Source organism: Mobula hypostoma, chromosome 8 (assembly GCF_963921235.1).
Source record: "Mobula hypostoma chromosome 8, sMobHyp1.1, whole genome shotgun sequence".
NCBI lineage: Eukaryota > Metazoa > Chordata > Chondrichthyes > Myliobatiformes > Myliobatidae > Mobula > Mobula hypostoma.
Window position 1 is genome coordinate 57,561,048 of NC_086104.1, and position 20,009 is coordinate 57,581,056.

Below are 20,009 nucleotides of genomic sequence, written 5' to 3' on the forward strand. Positions count from 1 at the left end.
TGGCATAGCATGAAGAAACTTCACAGTGCAGAGGAATAGACACACAAGAACTACAGATATTTGAATCTGGAGCAACAATCTGCTGGAGGAACTCAGTGGTTGAGCAGCATCTGTGGGAGGAAAGAAATTGTTGATGTTTCAGATCAAAACCCTGCATTGGGACTGAGAGTGGAGAGGGCAGATGGCCATTATGAAGAGGAGATAGGGAATATTGAGACAAGAACCAGTGGTGATGGTGGACAGAGGATGGGGCAAAAAAAGGAAATGTGGTTGTCATTGAAAGCCTCCAGCTGTTTGACTTGACATTTTTACTAAGACTTGCTGCTACAGCTACATATCCTTCATCTTTCACCACTCCTCAATCTAAAAATCATTATGGACCCATGCCTCACCATTCCTCTTCTCTTCTTTTAACTCACCACCTTCTTTCTCAGTCTCGATGCAGGGTTTCAACCTAAAACGTCAGCAATTACCTTCCACAAGTGTTGGTTGATCCACTGAGTTCCTCCAGTACATTATAGCTCATATTCTGACACCTGCAGGCTCATGTCTCCAACTTTCTTAGGTATTGGTCTTAATTCCATGGGATCACTCCCATATGCAAGTCACAAGAATGTGGATAAAAGTTGTACTCAAAAAGTGAGAATACAATGGAATGTGATATAGCACCAACAATATTTTTGGCATGTTCAGTATTTTATCTTGTATTAAATGAATAAGAATGTGCTCTTGATGACACAGCCCACATTAGTCCTTAACAGTACTTCACACAGATTCTGTAGTCATTTACTACATTGCTATTTGTAAAAGCTACCCCTCCCTGACACCCCAGTGGGATGTCAGGGAGGGGCAGCACCTCCAGTGGGGGAACATGTCGTGTCCTTTCCAAGGCGGTTAGTCCACCTTTGGTCCCCACCTGGCACTCAGCTCTCACCTGTGGCTCCCTGTAGCTGTTTGCATGCGACAGCAGCCACACCCCGGACAATGGCTTCGACAAGCCGGCTAAACCAGGTGAGGATAGCCGACGGGTCTCAAACCCTCAGTGAGATAGGGAGTTGTCTATCCCAGCATGTGAAGACAGACTCCGGCGGATTGAGCGGACGAGACCAATGTGAGGTCCAACGGTCAAGAAGGCGGTCTCTGCAAGCGTCGTGGAACATGTAGAGCAGGACAAGACACAGAAGACGTCCTGGTCATCCACTGTGCCTAGTCCCATCTCCAGCTGTCTTGACTCTGTCTTGCCACTGGATCCAGATGGGAATTGGGAAGACAGAGTGAGGTTGATGCTGCGCAACTCTTCCTCACTTAAATCTAAATCACGCGCTAGTCTCGACACCATCATAATGGTGTCGAGGTCCTCATCGACGTCGACGATGGATGAACAACATTTGTAAATGCATGTTTTGAAGAAAATAAGTACCATTTCCAATATTAAAAGTGTTCCTATCATTTCCTTTAAGGAATGTTAGGTTGTTAAGGCCCTAAATAAATTAAGTGTATAGTTGTTTTGCTTTCCCTGCCAAAACAATCAAAAATCAATCCAATTACTCTACCCTTTCTCTTCAACCTAGTACCTTCCTCTGATTCAAATATTTTTTTCCTTAAAATATACAACATTCTTTACAACACCTATTTACTACGCCAAGTTCTTTCATATTCCAACAACTTCTACAAATAAACTTCGTCTAACAGCTCTGCTGATTTTCAGTGAACATTATGTGTTTTGATTAACACCAACCTTTGCATAACTATAAGAATCTGAGAATTCAACAGCTTTATGATAATTCAAAAAAATGATCTTGCACCCTGATTGGACTCAGGAAACAAGGCACAGCAAGGCCTCAACATTTAATCCTCACTCCCACCACACACTCCTGTGCACAAACCACCTCACCCTTTGGCCTCTGGACTAGGCCACAAGTGAAACTCTTTTTCCTTTTCCAATATTTTCTTTCTTTTCCAATATTTTAATTAGTATCTACATAGAAGAATACAGAGTACAAGAAAGTATATATAAAAGGTCAAAAAAGACTTTAAAAACTACCAATTACATTATATCTATTCATAATAACAATCTCATTACCCCATATTCATGTAAGTTAATCAACAGTTATATTGAAATATACTAATTAATTACAAAATAAGATCTAACCATTACCAAGACCGAAGCTGTTTATTAAGGAGAAAAAAAAGGTAAAATACCTTCTCAGATAATAAAAATCAATAATAGCCAACATCTGAATTTAAACAACGAATTGAAGGTTTTGAAAGTTTTGAAAATTATTCAGAAAAGGTCTCTACAATGATTGAAAGTCTTGACGAGATTCAGAAATTGAACAACAAATCTTCTCTAAATCTAAGCATGACATAATGTTGCATAACCATTGAGCATGAGTAGGAGGAAAACATCTTTCCATTTAAACAAAAGCGCCCTCCCAGCTGTAAGAGAGCTAAAGGCCAAAATATGTAAATCAGATGTCTTCAGCTTGATATTTGTCCTGCAACAATACCGAATAGGGCTGTCAGAGGATTAGGCTTAAAACTGACTTTGAAAAGTAAAGAAAAAGTTTGAAAAACTTCCTTCCAATATTTTTCAAGACTTGGACAAGTCCAAAACATATGAATTAATGAAGCTTCTCCATTATTACATCTGTCACGGTAGGGAGATATATCTGAATAAAAATGAGAAAGCTTATCTTTAGTTGTATGGACTCTATGTACCACCTTAAATTGTATGACGGAATGGCGAGCACATAGGAAATATTAACCGGTTTAAAAATTTCATTCCAAGTTTCCTCAGATATTGATATCTGTAAATCTTGTTCCCAGAGATTCTTAATTTTGTCTAAAGGAACATTCCTTCTCTCCAGTAACATACCATAAATATTAGATATTGAATCATTATGAAAAGGTGTCAAATTAAAAATTACATCTAGTAAGTTCTTATCTGAGCATATAGGAAATGTGCATAATTGAGATCTTAGAAAGTCTCTGATTTGTAGATAACTAAAAAAGTTTTTTTTCTCAGAAGCTGCTTTTGAATTTTTAGCCAACTTGTTGCTTGGTTACCATTTCTCAAGGGTTATGGCTTGGTTTTAACTTACATTTTAATCCTTCCTTTAAGTAATATTAAAATGGACCAAACTATTAATTTACTTAGTTTTAATGTGAAATGGTTAAATCATCCTGTTAAACGTAATAAGATTTTTGCTTATATTAGGAAATTTAAGGTCCCTATTATTTTCTTACAAGAAACTCACATACGCAAATGTGATAATCCACATTTTTTTTAGCCATTGGAACAAACTTTGGTTTCATTCTTCTTTTCAGGCCAAATCATTACACTTGGGGAAGGCTCCGGGTCCAGATGGATTTTCTGGAGGATTTTATAACGCTTTTTCTTCATTAATTATAAGTCTTTTTGGATTCTTTCAAATTGGGTAGTTTGCCTCAATCTTTTTATAAAGCCTCTATTTCGCTTATCCTAAAAAAGAACAAGGACCCAACTGAATGCTTTTCATACAGGCCAATTTCATTACTCAATGTTGATACTAAATTCTTTCTTAAGTTCTGGCTCGTAGGATTGAAAATATTTTACCTTCTATTATTTCTGATGTTCAGACAGGATTTATTAAAAACCGACATTCCCCTTTTAATATATGCCCTGTACTAAATGTTATTTACTCTCCTTCTCAGGAGATATCGGAATGTGTGATATCCTTAGATGTTGAGAAGGCCTTCGATTGGGTTGAATGAAATTATTTATTTAAAAATTAGAAAAATTTAATTTTGGACCAGATTTTATTCAATGGATTAAATTACTTTATCTATCTCCTTCTGCTCGGATTCTTACTAATTTTCAAAATTCCAAACCATTTAAACTTCACCGCGGAACTAGACAAGGCTGTCCGTTGAGTCCTTTGCTTCTTGATCTAGCTTTAGAACCCCTTGCCATTGCTTTTCGAGAATCTAATGATATCTGTGGTATTTTAAGGAGAGGTATCACCCACAAAATCTCATTTTACGCTGATGATATATTGCTTTTTATCTCTCATGTTGAGACCTTGCTACCTTGCGTACTTTCTTTACTCTCCCATTTTAGCCAGTTTTCAGGATATAAGCTGAACCTATATACGAGTGAATTATTTCCTTTAAATAATTTGGTATATATTAATACTAATCCCCCTTTTAAAATTGTAAGGAATCAATTTACATATTTGGGTGTAACAGTCACTAAGAATTACAAACATCTGTTTAAAGAAAACTTTCTTACTTTATTGAACCATGTAAAAAGAATATCATTAAATTGGTCACCTATTTCAGTATCATTGATTGGACGAATTAATTCTATTAAAATAAATATTCTACCTAAATCTATAAATCTTTTTCAGGCTTTACCCATTTTTATTCCTAAATCCTTTTTTGACTCTCTTGAATCTGTTTTATCCTCCTATATATGGAAAAATAAATGTCCTCGTTTAAATAAAGTTCATCTTCAAAAATCTAAAAGGTCTGGAGGTTTAGCCTTTACTAATTTTAGGTTTTATTACTGGGCAGTTAATATACGATATCTTACGTTTTGGCTATATTACATTAATCGTGTAGACTGTCCAGTATGGGTTTCTTTAGAAGCTAACTCTGTTAATAAATTTTCTATTATTTCTCTTCTTGGATCCTCACTTCCTTTATTTGTAAGTAAACTAACTGATAATTTAATAGTTAAACATAGTCTGAGGATCTGGATACAATTTAGAAAACATTTCGGTTTATTAAGATTTTCCCTTTCAAGTCCCATTTATTCTAATTATTTTTTAAACCCTCCATGACTGATTTAGTTTTTAAAGAATGGGACAGGTTGGGTATTAAATGTTTTTGGGATCTGTTTGTTGGAGGATATCTTTTCTCATTTGAGCAATTATCATTGAGGACTGTGTGTCTTCATAATCTAAATATAAAAACTTTTTTTCCATTGTCAAAACTATTAGATACAAAACTATTCGAGACAAAATCATCAGAAATGCAGAGATTAAAAATACAAATGTTTGTAGAAAGGAGAAATCAATGTTTTAAAATACAAACAAATACATAATATATGAAACTAAGATCAATCAAAATAAAATCAATGACATGCTCAATCCAAGAACACCCAATAAAATGAATCGGATCTTTGGTCACACTTCAGACCTGGCTGGTTCAGGGTTACAGGCAGAATACCAAAATATCTGTGATGGATATACAGTGGGCCTGCTTAAGTTTGGATTTTAATTGCATGACTCAATATTGGATGCTTCCATCAGAAATGCCAGCCACAGCCAGCACAATTCAAGATGAGACAGAATCTTTAAATGTCATATTGAAAGCACTTTTCATTCTACTTACATATACTGCCTTTGCTCCACATGGAATAGATCCTTACTCTCCATGCTCTGTTCTAATAATGATTTGTTGTGCAGCATTAATGTCTGGATCTGGTCAAGCAAGTGTCGGTTTTCTTCCTCAAGATTCCCTTTTAATTGGCTCAGTAGCTGCACAAAATATAATAATTTGAAAATTATAAGAGAACATTTCAGAGATATATCTTTTCAGCATAGTTAAAATGATGGTTAAATTGAAAAGGTAAATTCCTGTGATGTTATTACAAAAATAATTTGACAATCCTCCACGATAACTTAGTTTGCTCAAAGGCAAAAATTCAGAAAATACAAGCTTTTAAAATGTTTATATTTCAAAACTACAGTAATTTTACAACTGAAATCCTCAACAATGTTTACCACTGAGTGAAAGTCATAGTGAAAATACTTTCTTGAATGGGGGCAGGGGATAATGTGTGGTTCATAGTTTGATTGACATCCTTCTCTTTAATGAGCAAATAAACAATTTATGAAGTTTTGAGTATTGGGATCTTTTCTGGGGTATGGATGACCTATAAATGAATGATGAGTTGCACCTGAACTGCATGGCCGGGTGGGGGTTGGCAACATCTTCACATGGAGGTTTCTACTGCTACTTGGAATGGTTTAAACCTATGAGTAAATTTGCAGAACACAGAATGACAATGCAACAGGTGGGAAAACTGACATATGGAGAAAATAGAAACAGGCAAGTCCAGTGGAAAGAGTGCGCAGAAACAGGAAGAGAAGTATGAAATAGCTGGTAGTCTTAAATGTACTTACTTTAATGCTTGTAGCCTCAGAGATAAAATGGAGGAGCTGAGAGAGTGGACCAGCACATGGGATTAAGACACTGTTATAACCATGGAAACTCTCACTGTCCAGGGTATAGAATTTTCAGATGTGCAAAGGGAGAGTTCTAAAAAGGAAGGGGTGTTGCACTTCTGATCAAAGACAGCATTACAGCAGTACCAAAGGCAAGATATCCTGCGGATTATGATAGATATTCACTTCTTAGTTGATTGCTAATCTCGGCTTTCTCTAAACACTTGTAAAGTCAAAAACAGATATAAGTATATTCCCAGCTAACAGTTTGTTGAATTTCTCGTCATAAATATGAGTTAGTCTTCAATTCTTAAAATGTAAGTGTAAAGCATTAATCAATTTGAAGTTAAAACAAAGTATTTTCCATAGACAACAGGAATTCTGCAGATGCTGGAAATTCAAGCAACACACATAAAAGTTGCTGGTGAACGCAGCAGGCCAGGCAGCATCTCTAGGAAGAGGTGCAGTCGACGTTTCAGGCTGAGACTGACGAAGGGTCTCGGCCTGAAACGTCGACTGCACCTCTTCCCAGAGATGCTGCCTGGCCTGCTGCATTCACCAGCAACTTTTATGTGTGTTGCTATTTTCCATAGAGCAGCTTTGCAGATGCTCTGTCAGTAGATGTACATGCTGGCTCACTACACCTGCTTTATTACTGCTGGACATATGCAATATAAGACAATAGGTTGTTTAATTTGGCTTGTTTCACACAGGCAAGTTGTCTCTAAGTTGCTTAGTTCAGTGAAGCTTGCATACTAGATGGATAATATCATTTAGCAATAACTGATGTATTTACATTTGAAAGGTTTATGGATTCAAGGATGTTGGCTTTACAGCATTGAGAACTGTGTCTCCAAGATGCTTTTTGACAGCTTGTGTTTAAAGGGTATCTGAGGAAATATATGAGTGTGAAGTTACCTGAGTGGTAGAAAAAAGTGATAAAGGTAGACCATAAGACATTGGAGCAGAATTAGGCCATCTGGCCCATTGAATTTGCTCAACCATTTAACCTTTTTTTTTTATCTCCTCCTCAACCCTAGTTCCAGGCCTTCTCCCTGTAACCTTTGATGCCATGTTCAATCAAGAACCTATCAATCTCTGCCTTAAATACACCCAACAACCTGGCCTCCACAGTTGCAATGTGGCAACAAATTCCACAAATTCACCACCCTTTGGCTAAAGAAATTTCTCTGCATTTCTGTTTTGAAAGGGCACACCTCTATCCTGAGGCGGTGCCGTCTTGTCCTAGACTTCCCCAGATGGGAAACATCCTTTCCACATCTACTCTGTCTAGGCCTTTCAACATTCAAAAGGTTTTAGTAAGGTCCCCCCTCATCCTTCTGAATTCCCAGAGCCATCAAACTTTCCTCGTATGATAACCTTTTCATTAATGGATTTATCCTTGTGAACCTCCTCTGAGCCCTCTCCAATGCCAGCACATCTTTTCTATGATAAGGGGCCCAAAACTGTTCACAATACTCAAGGTGAGGCCTCACCAGTGCCATATAAAGCCTCAGCATCACATCCTTGCTCTTGTATTCTAGACCTCTTGAAATGAATGCTAACATGGCATTTGCCTTCCTCACCACTGACTCAATCTGCAAGTTAACCTTCAGGATGTTCTGCACAAGGACTCCCAAGACTCTCAGCATCTCAAATTCCCAGATTTTCTCCCTGTTTAGAAAATAGTCCACATATTTATTTCTACTAACAAAGTGTATGACCATGCATTTTCCAACACTGTATTTCATTTGCCACTTCCTTGCCCATTCTCCTAATCTGTCCACGTCCTTCTGCATCCTACCTCTTTCCTCAAACTACCTGCTCCTCCATCAATCTTCATATCATCTGCAAACTTGGCAACAAAGCCATCTATTCCATCATCTAAATCATTTATATACAGCATAAAAAGAAGTGGCCCCAACACCGACCCCTGCAGAACACCTCTAGTCACTGGCAGCCAACTAGAAAAGGATCCTTTTATTCCCACTCACTGGCCCCTATCAAGCAGCCAAAGCTCTAACCATGTTAATAAATTTCCTGTAATAGCATGGGCTCTTAACTTGGTAAACAACCTCAGGTGTGGCACCTTGTCAAAGGCCGTCTGAAAGTCCAAATATACAACATCCACTGCATCCCCTTTATCTATCCGACATGTAATCTCCTCAAAGAATTCCAACAGGTTCGTCAGGCAGGATTTCCCCTGAAGGAACATGCTGACTTTGTACTATCTTGTCCTGTGTCACCAAGTACTTCATCACCTCATCCTTAACAGTTGACTCTAACATCTTTCCAACCACTGAGGTCAGGTTAACTGGTCTATAATTTCCTTTCTGCTGACTTGCTCCCTTCTTAAAGAGTGGAGTGACATTTGCAATTTTCCAGTCCCCTGGCACCATGCCAGCCTGCAATAATTTCTGAAAGATCATTTCTAATGCCACTACAATCTCTAAAGCTACTTCTTTCAGAACCCTAGGGTGCAGTTCCTCTGGTCCGGGTGACTTATGTACCTTTAGGTCTTCCAGCTTTTTGAGCACCTTCTCTCTTGTAACAGTAATCGTACCCACTTCTCTTTCTTCACACACTACAACATCAGGCATACTGCTAGTGTCTTACACAGTGAAGACTGGTGCAAAATATTCATTTAGTTCATCAGTCATCTCCTTGTCCCCAGTTATTATTTCTCCTGCCTCATTTTCTAGCGGTCTTAAATCCATTCTCATTTCTTTTATTTTTAACATACTTGAAAAAACTTTTACTATTCACTGTGATACTATTTGCTAGCTTGGTTTCATATTTCATCTTTTCCCTTCTAATGATCTTTTTAGTTGCTCTCTGTAGGTTTTTAAAAACTTCCCAATACTCTATCTTCCCACTATTTTTTGCTTTGTTTTATGCCCTTTCTTTTGCTTTTACAATAGCTTTAACTTCCTTGTCAGCCACGGTTGTACTGTTTTGCCATTTGAATATTTCTTCATTTTTTGGAATACACATGTCCTGCATCCTCCTCATTTTTCCCAGAAATGCATGCCATTGCTGCCCTGCTGACATCCCTGCCAGCAGCTCCTTCCAATCTACTTTGGCCAACTCCTCTCTCATACCACTGTAATTTCCCTTCATCATCATCATCATCAGGTGCCATGCCCAATTTCTTTGACTGCCATGGCCCACATACTCCTGTTTCAGGTTAAGTGGATCAATTCATTGGTATTCATTTCCAGTTCTCTGGCAGCTGTCTCCATCATCATTTGTCCTTGTCTTCCTCTTGCTTTCTTCCCTTCAATCTTTCCCATAATTACTGTGCATTCTAACTCCTCTTTCCTAATCACATGTCCAATGAAGTTACATTGCCTTTTCATGATCTCATACATTATTTCTCTTTTTGTGTTTGCTCTGTTTATGACATCATTAGATATTTGTTTCGTCCATGATATTCTTTGCATCCTCCTCAAAAACCACACGATATTGGGGGTATGGTATTGATGTGGATAGAGAATTGGTTGGCGGACAGGAAGCAAAGAGTGGGAATAAATGGGACCTTTTCAGAATGGCAGGCAGTGACTAGTGGGGTACTGCAAGGCTCAGTGCTGGGACCCCAGTTGTTTACAATATATATTAATGACTTAGACGAGGGATTTAAATGCAGCATCTCCAAGTTTGTGGATGACACGAAGCTGGGCGGATGCTAAGGGGATGCAAGGTGACTTGGATAGGTTGGGTGAGTGGGCAAATTCAAGGCAGATGCAATTTAATGTGGATAAATAGTCATAGTCATACTTTATTGATCCCAGGGGGAAATTGGTTTTCGTTACAGTTGCACCATAAATAATAAATAGTAATAGAACCATAAATAGTTAAATAGTAATATGTAAATTATGCCAGTAAATTATGAAATAAGTCCAGGACCAGCCTATCGGCACAGGGTGTCTGACCCTCCAAGGGAGGAGTTGTAAAGTTTGATGGCCACAGGCAGGAATGACTTCCTATGACGCTCTGTGCTGCATCTTGGAGGAATGAGTCTCTGGCTGAATGTACTCCTGTGCCCACCCAGTACATTATGTAGTGGATGGGAGACAATGACCAAGATGGCATGCAACTTAGACAGCATCTTCTTTTCAGATACCACCGTCAGAGAGTCCAGTTCCATCCCCACAACATCACTGGCTTTACGAGTAAGTTTGTTGATTCTGTTGGTGTCTGCTACCCTCAGCCTGCTGCCCCAGCACACAACAGCAAACACGATAGCACTGGCCACCACAGACTCATAGAACATCCTCAGCAGATGTTAAAGGACCTCAGTTTCCTCAGGAAATAGAGACGGCTCTGACCCTTCTTGTAGACAGCCTCAGTGTTCTTTGACCAGTCCAGTTTATTGTCAATTCGTATCCCCAGGTATTTGTAATCCTCCACCATGTCCACACTGACCCCCTGGATGGAAACAGGGGTCACCGGTACCTTAGCTCTCCTCAGGTCTACCACCAGCTCCTTAGTCTTTTTCACATTAAGCTGCAGATATTTCTGCTCACACCATGTGACAAAGTTTCCTACCGTAGCCCTGTACTCAACCTCATCTCCCTTGCTGATGCATCCAACTATGGCAGAGTCATCCGAAAACTTCTGAGGATGACAAGACTCTGTGCAGTAGTTGAAGTCCGAGGTGTAAATGGTGAAGAGAAAGGGAGACAAGACAGTCCCCTGTGGAGCCCCAGTGCTGCTGATCACTCTGTTGGACACACAGTGTTGCAAGCACACGTACTGTGGTCTGCCAGTCAGGTAATCAAGAATCCATGACACCAGGGTAGCATCCACCTGCATCGCTGTCAGCTTCTGCTGGGGTTGAACGCACTGGAGAAGTCAAAAAACGTGACCCTCACAGTGCTCGCTGGCTTGTCCAGGTGGGCGTAGACACACTTCAGCAGGTAGACGATGGCATCCTCACAACTCCTAGTCGGGGCTGGTAAGCGAACTGGAGGGGATCTAAGTGTGGCCTGACCATAGGCCGCAGCAGCTCCAGAACAAGTCTCTCCAGGGTCTTCATGATGTGGGAGGTCAATGCCACTGGTCTGTAGTCATTGAGGCCGCTGGGGCGCGGCGTCTTCGGTACAGGGACAAGGCAGGACGTCACAGGAACCCTCCGGAGCCTCAGGCTCAGGTTGAAGACATGGCGAAGTACTCCACATAGCTGAGGGGCACAGGCTTTGAGCACCCTGGTACTGACACCATTCGGTCCTGCAGCCTTGCTTGGGTTGAGACGTTTCAACTGTCTTCTCACCTTTTCATCTAAATGTGAGGTTATCCACTTTGGTGGCAAGAACAGGAAAACAGATTGTTATCTGAATGGTTAGGAAATTAGGAAAAGGGGAGGTGCAACGAGACCTGGGTGTCATTGTACACCAGTCATTGAAAGTGGGCATGCAGGTACAGCAGACGGTGAAAAAGGCGAATAGTATGCTGGCATTCATAGCAAGAGGATTTGAGTACAGGAGCAGGGAGGTTCTACTGCAGCTGTACAAGGCCTTGGTGAGACCACACCTGGAGTATTGTGTGCAGTTTTGGTCCCCTAATCTGAAGAAAGTCATCCTTGCCATAGAGGGAGTACAAAGAAGGTTCACCAGATTGATTCCTGGGATGGCAGGCCTTTCATATGAAGAAAGACTGGATCGATTAGGCTTATACTCGCTGGAATTTAGAAGATTGAGGGGGGATCTTATTGAAACGTATAAAATCCTAAAGGGATTGGACAGGCTAGATGCAGGAAGATTGTTCCTGATGTTGGGGAAGTCCAAAACGAGGGGTCACAGTTTAAAGATAAAGGGGAAGCCTTTTAGGACCGAGATGAGGAAAAACTTCTTCACACAGAGAGTGGTGAATCTGTGGAATTCTCTGCCAACAGGAAACAGTTGAGGCCAGTTCACTGGCTATACTTAAGAGGGAGTTAGATATGGCCCTTGTGGCTAAAGGGAGCAGCGGGTATGGAGAGAAGCCAGGTACAGGGATCTGAGTTGGATGATCAGCCATGATCATACTGAATGGCGGTGCAGGCTTGAAGGGCCAAATGGCCTACTCCTGCACCTATTTTCTATATTTCTATCTCTGCTGCTACAATTCCTTTCCTCATGTTACTAGATATTGTCCAACATTCTGAGCCAAATCAAACCGGGCATAGAAGACTGTCAACTTCTCAGGGAGTGAAGTATCCTGGTCACTGATGTGCAGGGTAGACTTGTAGTCTGTAATCCTCTGAATTCCCTGCTACATGCACCACAAGTCTCTGGTATCACAGAAGTGGCCGTAAATTCTCTGAGAATGCTCCCATTTCACAGTTCTGGTGGAGCAGGAAAGCACAGTTCTTGCTTCCCTGAGAGTTCACGCATCCCCTGATCTACGCATGTTGAATTTTATGAGCAGTAGCTTGATGACGGTTGGGGATCCCCTGCAGGTCAGAATCAACCCTACTGAGCGAAGCATCTTCAGAATTGTCTTGAAGATCCTCTTGATGCTGTTGTTGTGTGATACATTTTGTGAGTTTGACCATGGTTTTCTTAGTAAGTAGCAACGGTGGTTTGCTATTGCCTACTGTCAGGCAAACAAAAGAAATTGCCATTTCTCTTCTCAAATGTTCATCCGCCTATACTATAGCCATTGACATTTGAGGTCGTAGCTCATCCGCCTTCTCCGTCATAAGTTCAGTTACTGAACCTGCCGGATCTGCCGTTGGCCTTCGCTCGTATCCGGAGCAGGAACTCTTGCTGGTGCTACCGTTCTGGGTCAGAGCAGCCCTGGGTGCAAGGAATGATTAAGTGGTAACTCCACTTTCCCCAAACCTCTGAAAGTCCCCAATCGGAGCCTCATCACCGGTTGCAGTTTAGAATCATACCCTGAACTGTGTAATTTCCCTTACTCCACTGAAATACAGCTACATCAGACTTTACTTTCTCCCTATCAAATTTCAAGTTGAACACAATCATATTCTGATAACTGGTTCCTAAGGCTTCTTTTACCTTAAGCTCTCTAATTACATAACACCCAATATATAGCTGATCCCTAGTACGCTCAATGATAAACTGCTCTAAAAAGCTATCTCTTACGTATTCAACAAACTCACTCTCTTGAGATCTATTAGCAACCTGATTTTTTTCCCAATCGAACTGCATGTTAAATTCTCCCATGACTACCATAACATTGCCCTTTTGACTCGCATTTTCTATTTCCTATTGTAACCTGGTTTACCTCCCAGCCACTGTTGGAAGGCCTGTATATAACTGTCATCAACTTCCTTTTAACCCTGCAGTTTCTTAACTCAACCCACAGGATTCAACGTCTTCTGATCCTATGTCACATTTTTCTACTGATTTGATACCATTCTTTACCAGTAGAGTACACCACCTCCTCTGCCTACCTTCCTATCCCTCTGATATAACATGTAACCTTGAACATTCAGCTCCCAACTACAACCATCCTTCGGCCACGATTTAGTGATGGCCACAACACCATACCACCATCTACATCAAATGTAGCGTTCAGTTCAGGCTTATTAGTGATAGGGTAAGGAACATTAAGAAGAAACATTAAAGAAACGTGGGGTGAAATAGAATCCATAGCTCCATCTTCAGTTTCTGCAACCGATGAATTACTCACCTACATAGTGGTATGTCTTATTAGTTTATAGGAATTGTACCTGTGTTTTGGAAATCCTTTGTGTTTAGAAATGGTTTGTAATTTGGAAATATTTAAGATAGAAACCCTCTGTGAGTATTAAATATGTTTTAAGAGCGTTGTTAGAACTTAAACGTGTATCACAGAGGGTATTTTCATTATCACAGGTGATTTTAACCAAGCGAACCTAAAAACAGACCCACCTAAATTCCACCAGCATCTTGATTTTGCTACCAGAGGTGAAAATACATTAGACCTGGGTTTATACTAATAGACCACGTGCCAATAAAGCAGTCCCTCGACCCCACATTGGACTCTCTGATCACTTATCTGTTATGCTAATTCCAGCATACAAACAGGCCAAACCAGATCTAAAGATGGTGAAAACCTGGCCTGCAGGACTGCTTTGATAATACGAATGTTCAGGGAGGCTGCTACCTATGGCAACCATGTTAATGTCAAGGAATATGTGGATTCTGTGACCAACTACATACAGAAATATACTGAGGGTGTTACCATCATGAAACACATCTGGGTGAGGTCTCAAACCCTCCGTGAGATAGGGAGTTGTCTATCCCAGCATGTGAAGACAGACTCCGGTGGACTGAGCGGACGAGACCAATGGAAGGTCCAACGGTCAAGAAGACGGTCTCTGCAAGCATCATGGAATGCGTAGAGCACGACAAGACACAGAAGATGTCCTGGTCATCCACTGTGCCTAGTCCCATCTCCAGCCATCTCAACTGTCTTGCCACTGGATCCAGTTGGGAACTGGGAAGAGACAGTGAGACTGATGCTGCGCAACTCTCCCTCACTTAAATCCAAATCATGCGCTACTCTCGACACCATCATAATGGTGTCGAGATCCTCATAGACGCTGACGATGAACAAACACACATCACTCAAATCAATCCACTGATGGTGCAATAGCCTCTGCCCTCCACTCTGCCCTGTCCCACCTGGAAAATGGGGTCTCATATAGCAGCCTTCAGTTCAGCATTCAGCACCATCATACTCCAGAAACTGGTCTGGAAACTGTCTTGCTGGATCTCAACACCTCCCTCGGCAACTGGATACTGGACTTATTAACAGTAAGGCCACAGTCAGTCCACGTGGGCAGCAACATCTCTAGTCCCATTATGCTGAGCACTGGCCCTTCCCAAGTCTGTGTGTTCAGCTTACTGCTGTTCACAGTGCTGGGCATGATTAGGTCGCAGGATCTAGCTCAAACCGGGTCATCAAATTTGCAGATGACGCAACGTTGGTTGGCCTTATCAAGTATGATGACATGACGAAGTATAGAGAGGAAATGGAGCCGATGGTGGATCAGCGTAAGAAGAACAACCTAAGCCTGAACATGGAGAAGACAAAGGAAATCACTGTGAACTTCAGGAAGGTGCAGATGAACCATCTCCCTCTCATGGCTCCTCCATAGAGAGGGTAAGTGCACTAAGTTCCTGGGAGTTCACATGATGGATGACCTCACTTGGTCCCTTAATATTACCTCTCTGAACAAGAGGGCACAGCAGCACCTACACTTCCTAAGAAGATTCAGGCAAGCAAGGCTCCCCCCGCCGCCATCTTAACAGGAGTACCACTGAGAGCATCCTGACAAGTTGCATCTCCATCTGGTATGGGAGCAGTCAAGCATCGGATCAGAAGTCTCTAAAAAGGACTGAGAGAAGGTCAAAGGGGTCTCCATTAGGGACGTTTATCAGCAGCGTTGCATACACAGTGCCCTTAGTATTAAGGATCCCACCCATACAACCAGCATCCTCTTTTACTTTCTATCATCAGGCTCCTGAGCTCCCTGCTGCATCATATTCGAAGTGTCACTAGTTAATCTGTTCCAGTAATACTAATGCACTTTAGTTTGTTACTTATGTGTGATTCATCTGTAGATTTTATCTTTACCTTCATAAGTTATCGTATGTGTTATGTGTTCTACTGTGTTTACACCCTGGTTTGGAGAAACGTCTTGTTTCTATATACATTATATATAAATGTACGTATTTAAATGACAATAAATTTGACTTGGTAAACGAACTCTGTTTTAAGTTACTTTGTTACCTGGACCTACCACTTGAATAGTGGGAATTGGCAGCTAAACTCGCTGTGGAGAATAAACAGGGAAGTAAACTAGACTTCAAAGATTGGTAGTTGCAGTATAATCTTCTTTCAGTGAGAGCACTCCTGGCTATTTGTATCTGATAGAGTTTAAGGCCTTAATTTGAGTTTGGAACTTTGCAGTCAGCAAACCCAACACCATAACAGGATCAACTAATGGGAGGCTATATGGGTAGATTTGGAGACAAGAAATGAGCAGTTACATTGATAGGGTACTGTAGGCCTCCCAATAGTCACTGGGAATTAGATCAGGTCAGTATGCAGTTCACAATAGGGTGTAAAAAGAATAGGATTGCAGAAGTACGGGATTTAAACTTCAAGAATATACACTGGGATTTGTTCCCATAGAAGGGGCTTATATGGGGAACAATTTGTAAATTACATTTAGGAGGGATTTCTGAAGCAGTGTGTGTAGAGTCCATATAGGAAGGAGGCTATACTTGAGCCTGTCTGAAGGAATGAGGATGGGCAAGTCATTGAAATGTTTGTAGGGAAAACTTTGGGAACACTGTCCAAACATCCAAAGTCTCAAGGTGATTGTGGAAAGAGGTAAGGTTGGCCCTTGGGTTAGGGTCCTAAACTGGGTGTTGGTGAGCAGTGGCAAAAGAGGAAAATAACATCTGATAAGTGGAAGGTGCTTAAAAGATAGTAAGAGTTCAAAGTAATCATGCTCCAATAAGGGTCAGAGGCAAAGACAGTAGATTCAGAAAACTTTGATTAACAAAGAATAGTGAAGGTTTTTGCAAAGAAAAAAAAGGAAGCATTCATCAGGTATAGGAAATAGCTATCAAAACAAAGCACTTGAGGTTGCACTTCAACAGGGCTGGAGTCAATGTCTTCAGGTGGTAATCAATTAGTATTGTGGAAAAGAATTTCAATATGAAATGAGGTGAAAAACCTGAAGGAAACATTAAAGGGAAAAAAAAGACAGGTTCTTTAAATAATAGATGAGCTGCCCAAGTCTGACTGTCACCTGTGTTTAGACAGTGCTGTTTCATCAACAGTTAATTAGGATTCAGCTCTGCCCAGTACAGGTTATTTCATACAATAAAAGACTGGTTTGCCCCAGATGGCTTTGACAGACAATGAGGTACTAGCTTCAGGATCATCAGCTGTTATAATGGTCAAATAGTTGGTCAATGCAGCTGAGGAACACAATAATATGTCTTAAAATTCATTTAAGAATGCAGTTTATCTTTTTACATCAGTTAATTATGTGAATGTAAATAATTTAATTATTTTTTTTATAAACTGATGGTTTTTTAAATCAATTTCTGATCATCAGGGATAGTCAGAATGGCTCTGTGCTGGCAACACCTATCAAACAGAGATAAGGGCCATCTGTGAACAATTCTACTTTATGACATCTTCAGCCTGTCATGGCTCATGGATTGCTCCACCTTGTGGCACAGTGATGCCAGACCAAGTCAAATATGATCTGGCCAAATAATATATACACAGGCTCAAAATAATTCTGATTTGGCCCTAAGCAATTCAATCAATTTCTCAAGTCTGTACTACTTGGTACGTATTCAACTATTTTAAATGAAAATGTACTCCTACTGATGTATTATTTTCAGGCACCAACTTTCAGAGGAAGATTTGAAGTTAACGAAGAATGAGAACAAATTTTAAATGAAAGAGTCAATAAAAAGATGCATTAACTTTGTTATAACAGTTGTGAGTATTTTGCAATGGTTTGTCATCACTATTCTGGCAAGCAGCAAGTTAACAATATAGGGCAAATTAATAACTAGAACAGTACATTGGCTGAGAGAACCTGCAAAGCCAAGATAAAAGGTCACCTATGGGACACCACAAAGTTCCTAAACAACTCTAACTGTCGGATCAACAAGGGATTCATGGGAAGAAACTCGCAGAACAATTCACTAGGAAGAAAGAGTCTCTGAAATTGGCACAAAGTCTTTTACCAGGCTCCACACCATTAACCATCTCCATTTCACTTATCTACATGTTTGTAGATTGGTAATGTCAGGATTACAAGTAGGCGGGTTTTGAAAATACTAAGACAGCCTGTTAACTTTGAAATTATTTCTATGAATAGTTCAGTATCACACCACGAAAAGTTTGGTGATTGGCATGCATCTTACTTGGAGCATTGATGTTTGAAACAGAAAAGACAAGAAGTGCCTGAAGTTATGGATATCGCTGCCAGTACAGCTTCAGCAATTCTGTTTCATGACAAGGAGCAGAAACTATAGAAGAATAAAGAGAAGCTCAAAAATAGGGAGCTCAGTCATAGGGAAAAGTGAGATTGGCTGGGGTGTAATGAGGTGCATATACATTTATACCTTTGGCAAATTCATTTCAGTTTGATGAGCTGCAGGTAGTCCAATCAAATAACAGTGATTGCAATAATGAAGATGTGCCTCAAATTAGGCTAAGAATGAATATAATATTCCAGGCAATATCATATTTAAGAAAGATTGTGAAAAAATGGGAATGTCAGCATAAATCAAAGATTGAATCAAAGAAAGACTAACATGAGAGGGCACAGTTTTAAGGTGCTTGGAAGTAGATACAGAGGAGATGTCAGGGGTAATTTTATTTATGCAGAGAGTGGTGAGTGCGTGGATTGGGCTGCCAATGATGGTGGTAGAGGCGGATAGAATAGGGACTTTTAAGAGACTCCCGGATAGGTACATGGAGCTTAGAAAAATAGAGGGCTATTGGTAACCCAAAGTAATTTCTGAAGTCCGGCACAGCATTGCGGTATGGGAACTGTACTTCCCTTAATCGCAGGACTCTGCAGAGAGTGGTGCAGACAGCCCAGTGCATCTGTAGTTGTGAAAGTCCCTTGATTCAGGACCTTCACAAGATCAGGTGTGCAAACAGGGCCCATAGGATCACTGGGGACTCAAGTCATCCCAACCACAATCTATTCAAGCTGCTACCATCCGGGAAGCGGTGCTGCAGCATAAAAGCCAGGACCAACAAGCTCTGGGACAGCTTCTTCCACCAGGCCATCAGATCGATGAGCTCACGCTGATTTGAGTGTACTCTATATTACATGACTGTTCTATTTATTATAAATTATTATAAATCACTATGATTGCACATTGCACATTTAGATGGAGACATAACGTAAAGATTTTTACTTCTCGTGTATGTCAAGGATGTAAGAAATAAAGTCAATTCAATTCATCCCTGATGAAAATAGCAGAGTTTGTCATCGAAACATCGGTTAAAATCAATACCTGTACCCAAGAATTTATTTGTAATTTTTAAAACTTTACAGAGAACAAAATAGTAATTAAAATATACAAAAGATTAAAGTAAAAAGTACGAAAATAAGATTAGTGTAAGCAATTTTAAAAAACAGGATTTTAAACTGTTACAGAATTTTGAAATATTTATGTATTGATTCTTTTTTCAGGGCCAGAGAAGTTGTAAATTGTAATTATAACCATTAAATAAGCAATGACATATGCAAGCCTTTTTTTCTGAAAATTAAAAACTTACCTTGTTCCCACTAATTAAATTATTTCTACAAATTATGCTGGAGAAGTTGCCAACAGCTCACATTATAATGGTGCAGGGAAACACTGAATCTTCATTTTTCAGTCTGAACTTGTATACATCAAAATTTACCATCAGATTTAATCTTTTATAATTATTGCACTTTCTGGGTTAATATATTTTATAGCCTTTCATTTACACTCACAAATCTGCATAACATAGAAGAGTCGTATTGTGTCTATCACCATCAGTTTATTATGCATTTTTTTCCAAAAGTTACTTACACCTACCTCACATTGGTTATTTAGTTTAGTGGAACTGATATCGAGCTGTTGGTACTGTTCCTTCAGTTTTGCAAAGTCTGCTTCCAATCGTGCATGCTCCAGCTTGCCACCATTTAGAATGGTTTTAAGATTTTTGTGGTCCAACTGCAATCCTTCATTTTCTTTTAGCAGATGGCTGTTTATTTGGTTTAACCTTTAAACAAAACAGCAAAACATGTTATTTCTATTGTGTGTAAAAGGACAGCTC

At 40.0% G+C, this 20,009-nt stretch overlaps 1 protein-coding gene across 22 annotated transcripts in view; it reads right to left on the minus strand.

Moving 5' to 3' along the window:
- LOC134350558 (girdin-like) overlaps positions 1-20,009 on the minus strand; it is a 280,107-nt gene that overhangs the window by 57,430 nt on the left and 202,668 nt on the right. For all 22 annotated transcript variants that reach the window (XM_063055910.1, XM_063055909.1, XM_063055907.1 and 19 more), the window contains 2 exons: positions 19,769-19,955; positions 5,380-5,525 (listed from right to left, as the gene is read on the minus strand). In XM_063055910.1, the coding sequence (XP_062911980.1) occupies positions 5,380-5,525; positions 19,769-19,955 (333 nt within the window). The remainder of the gene's footprint in view (positions 1-5,379; positions 5,526-19,768; positions 19,956-20,009) is intronic.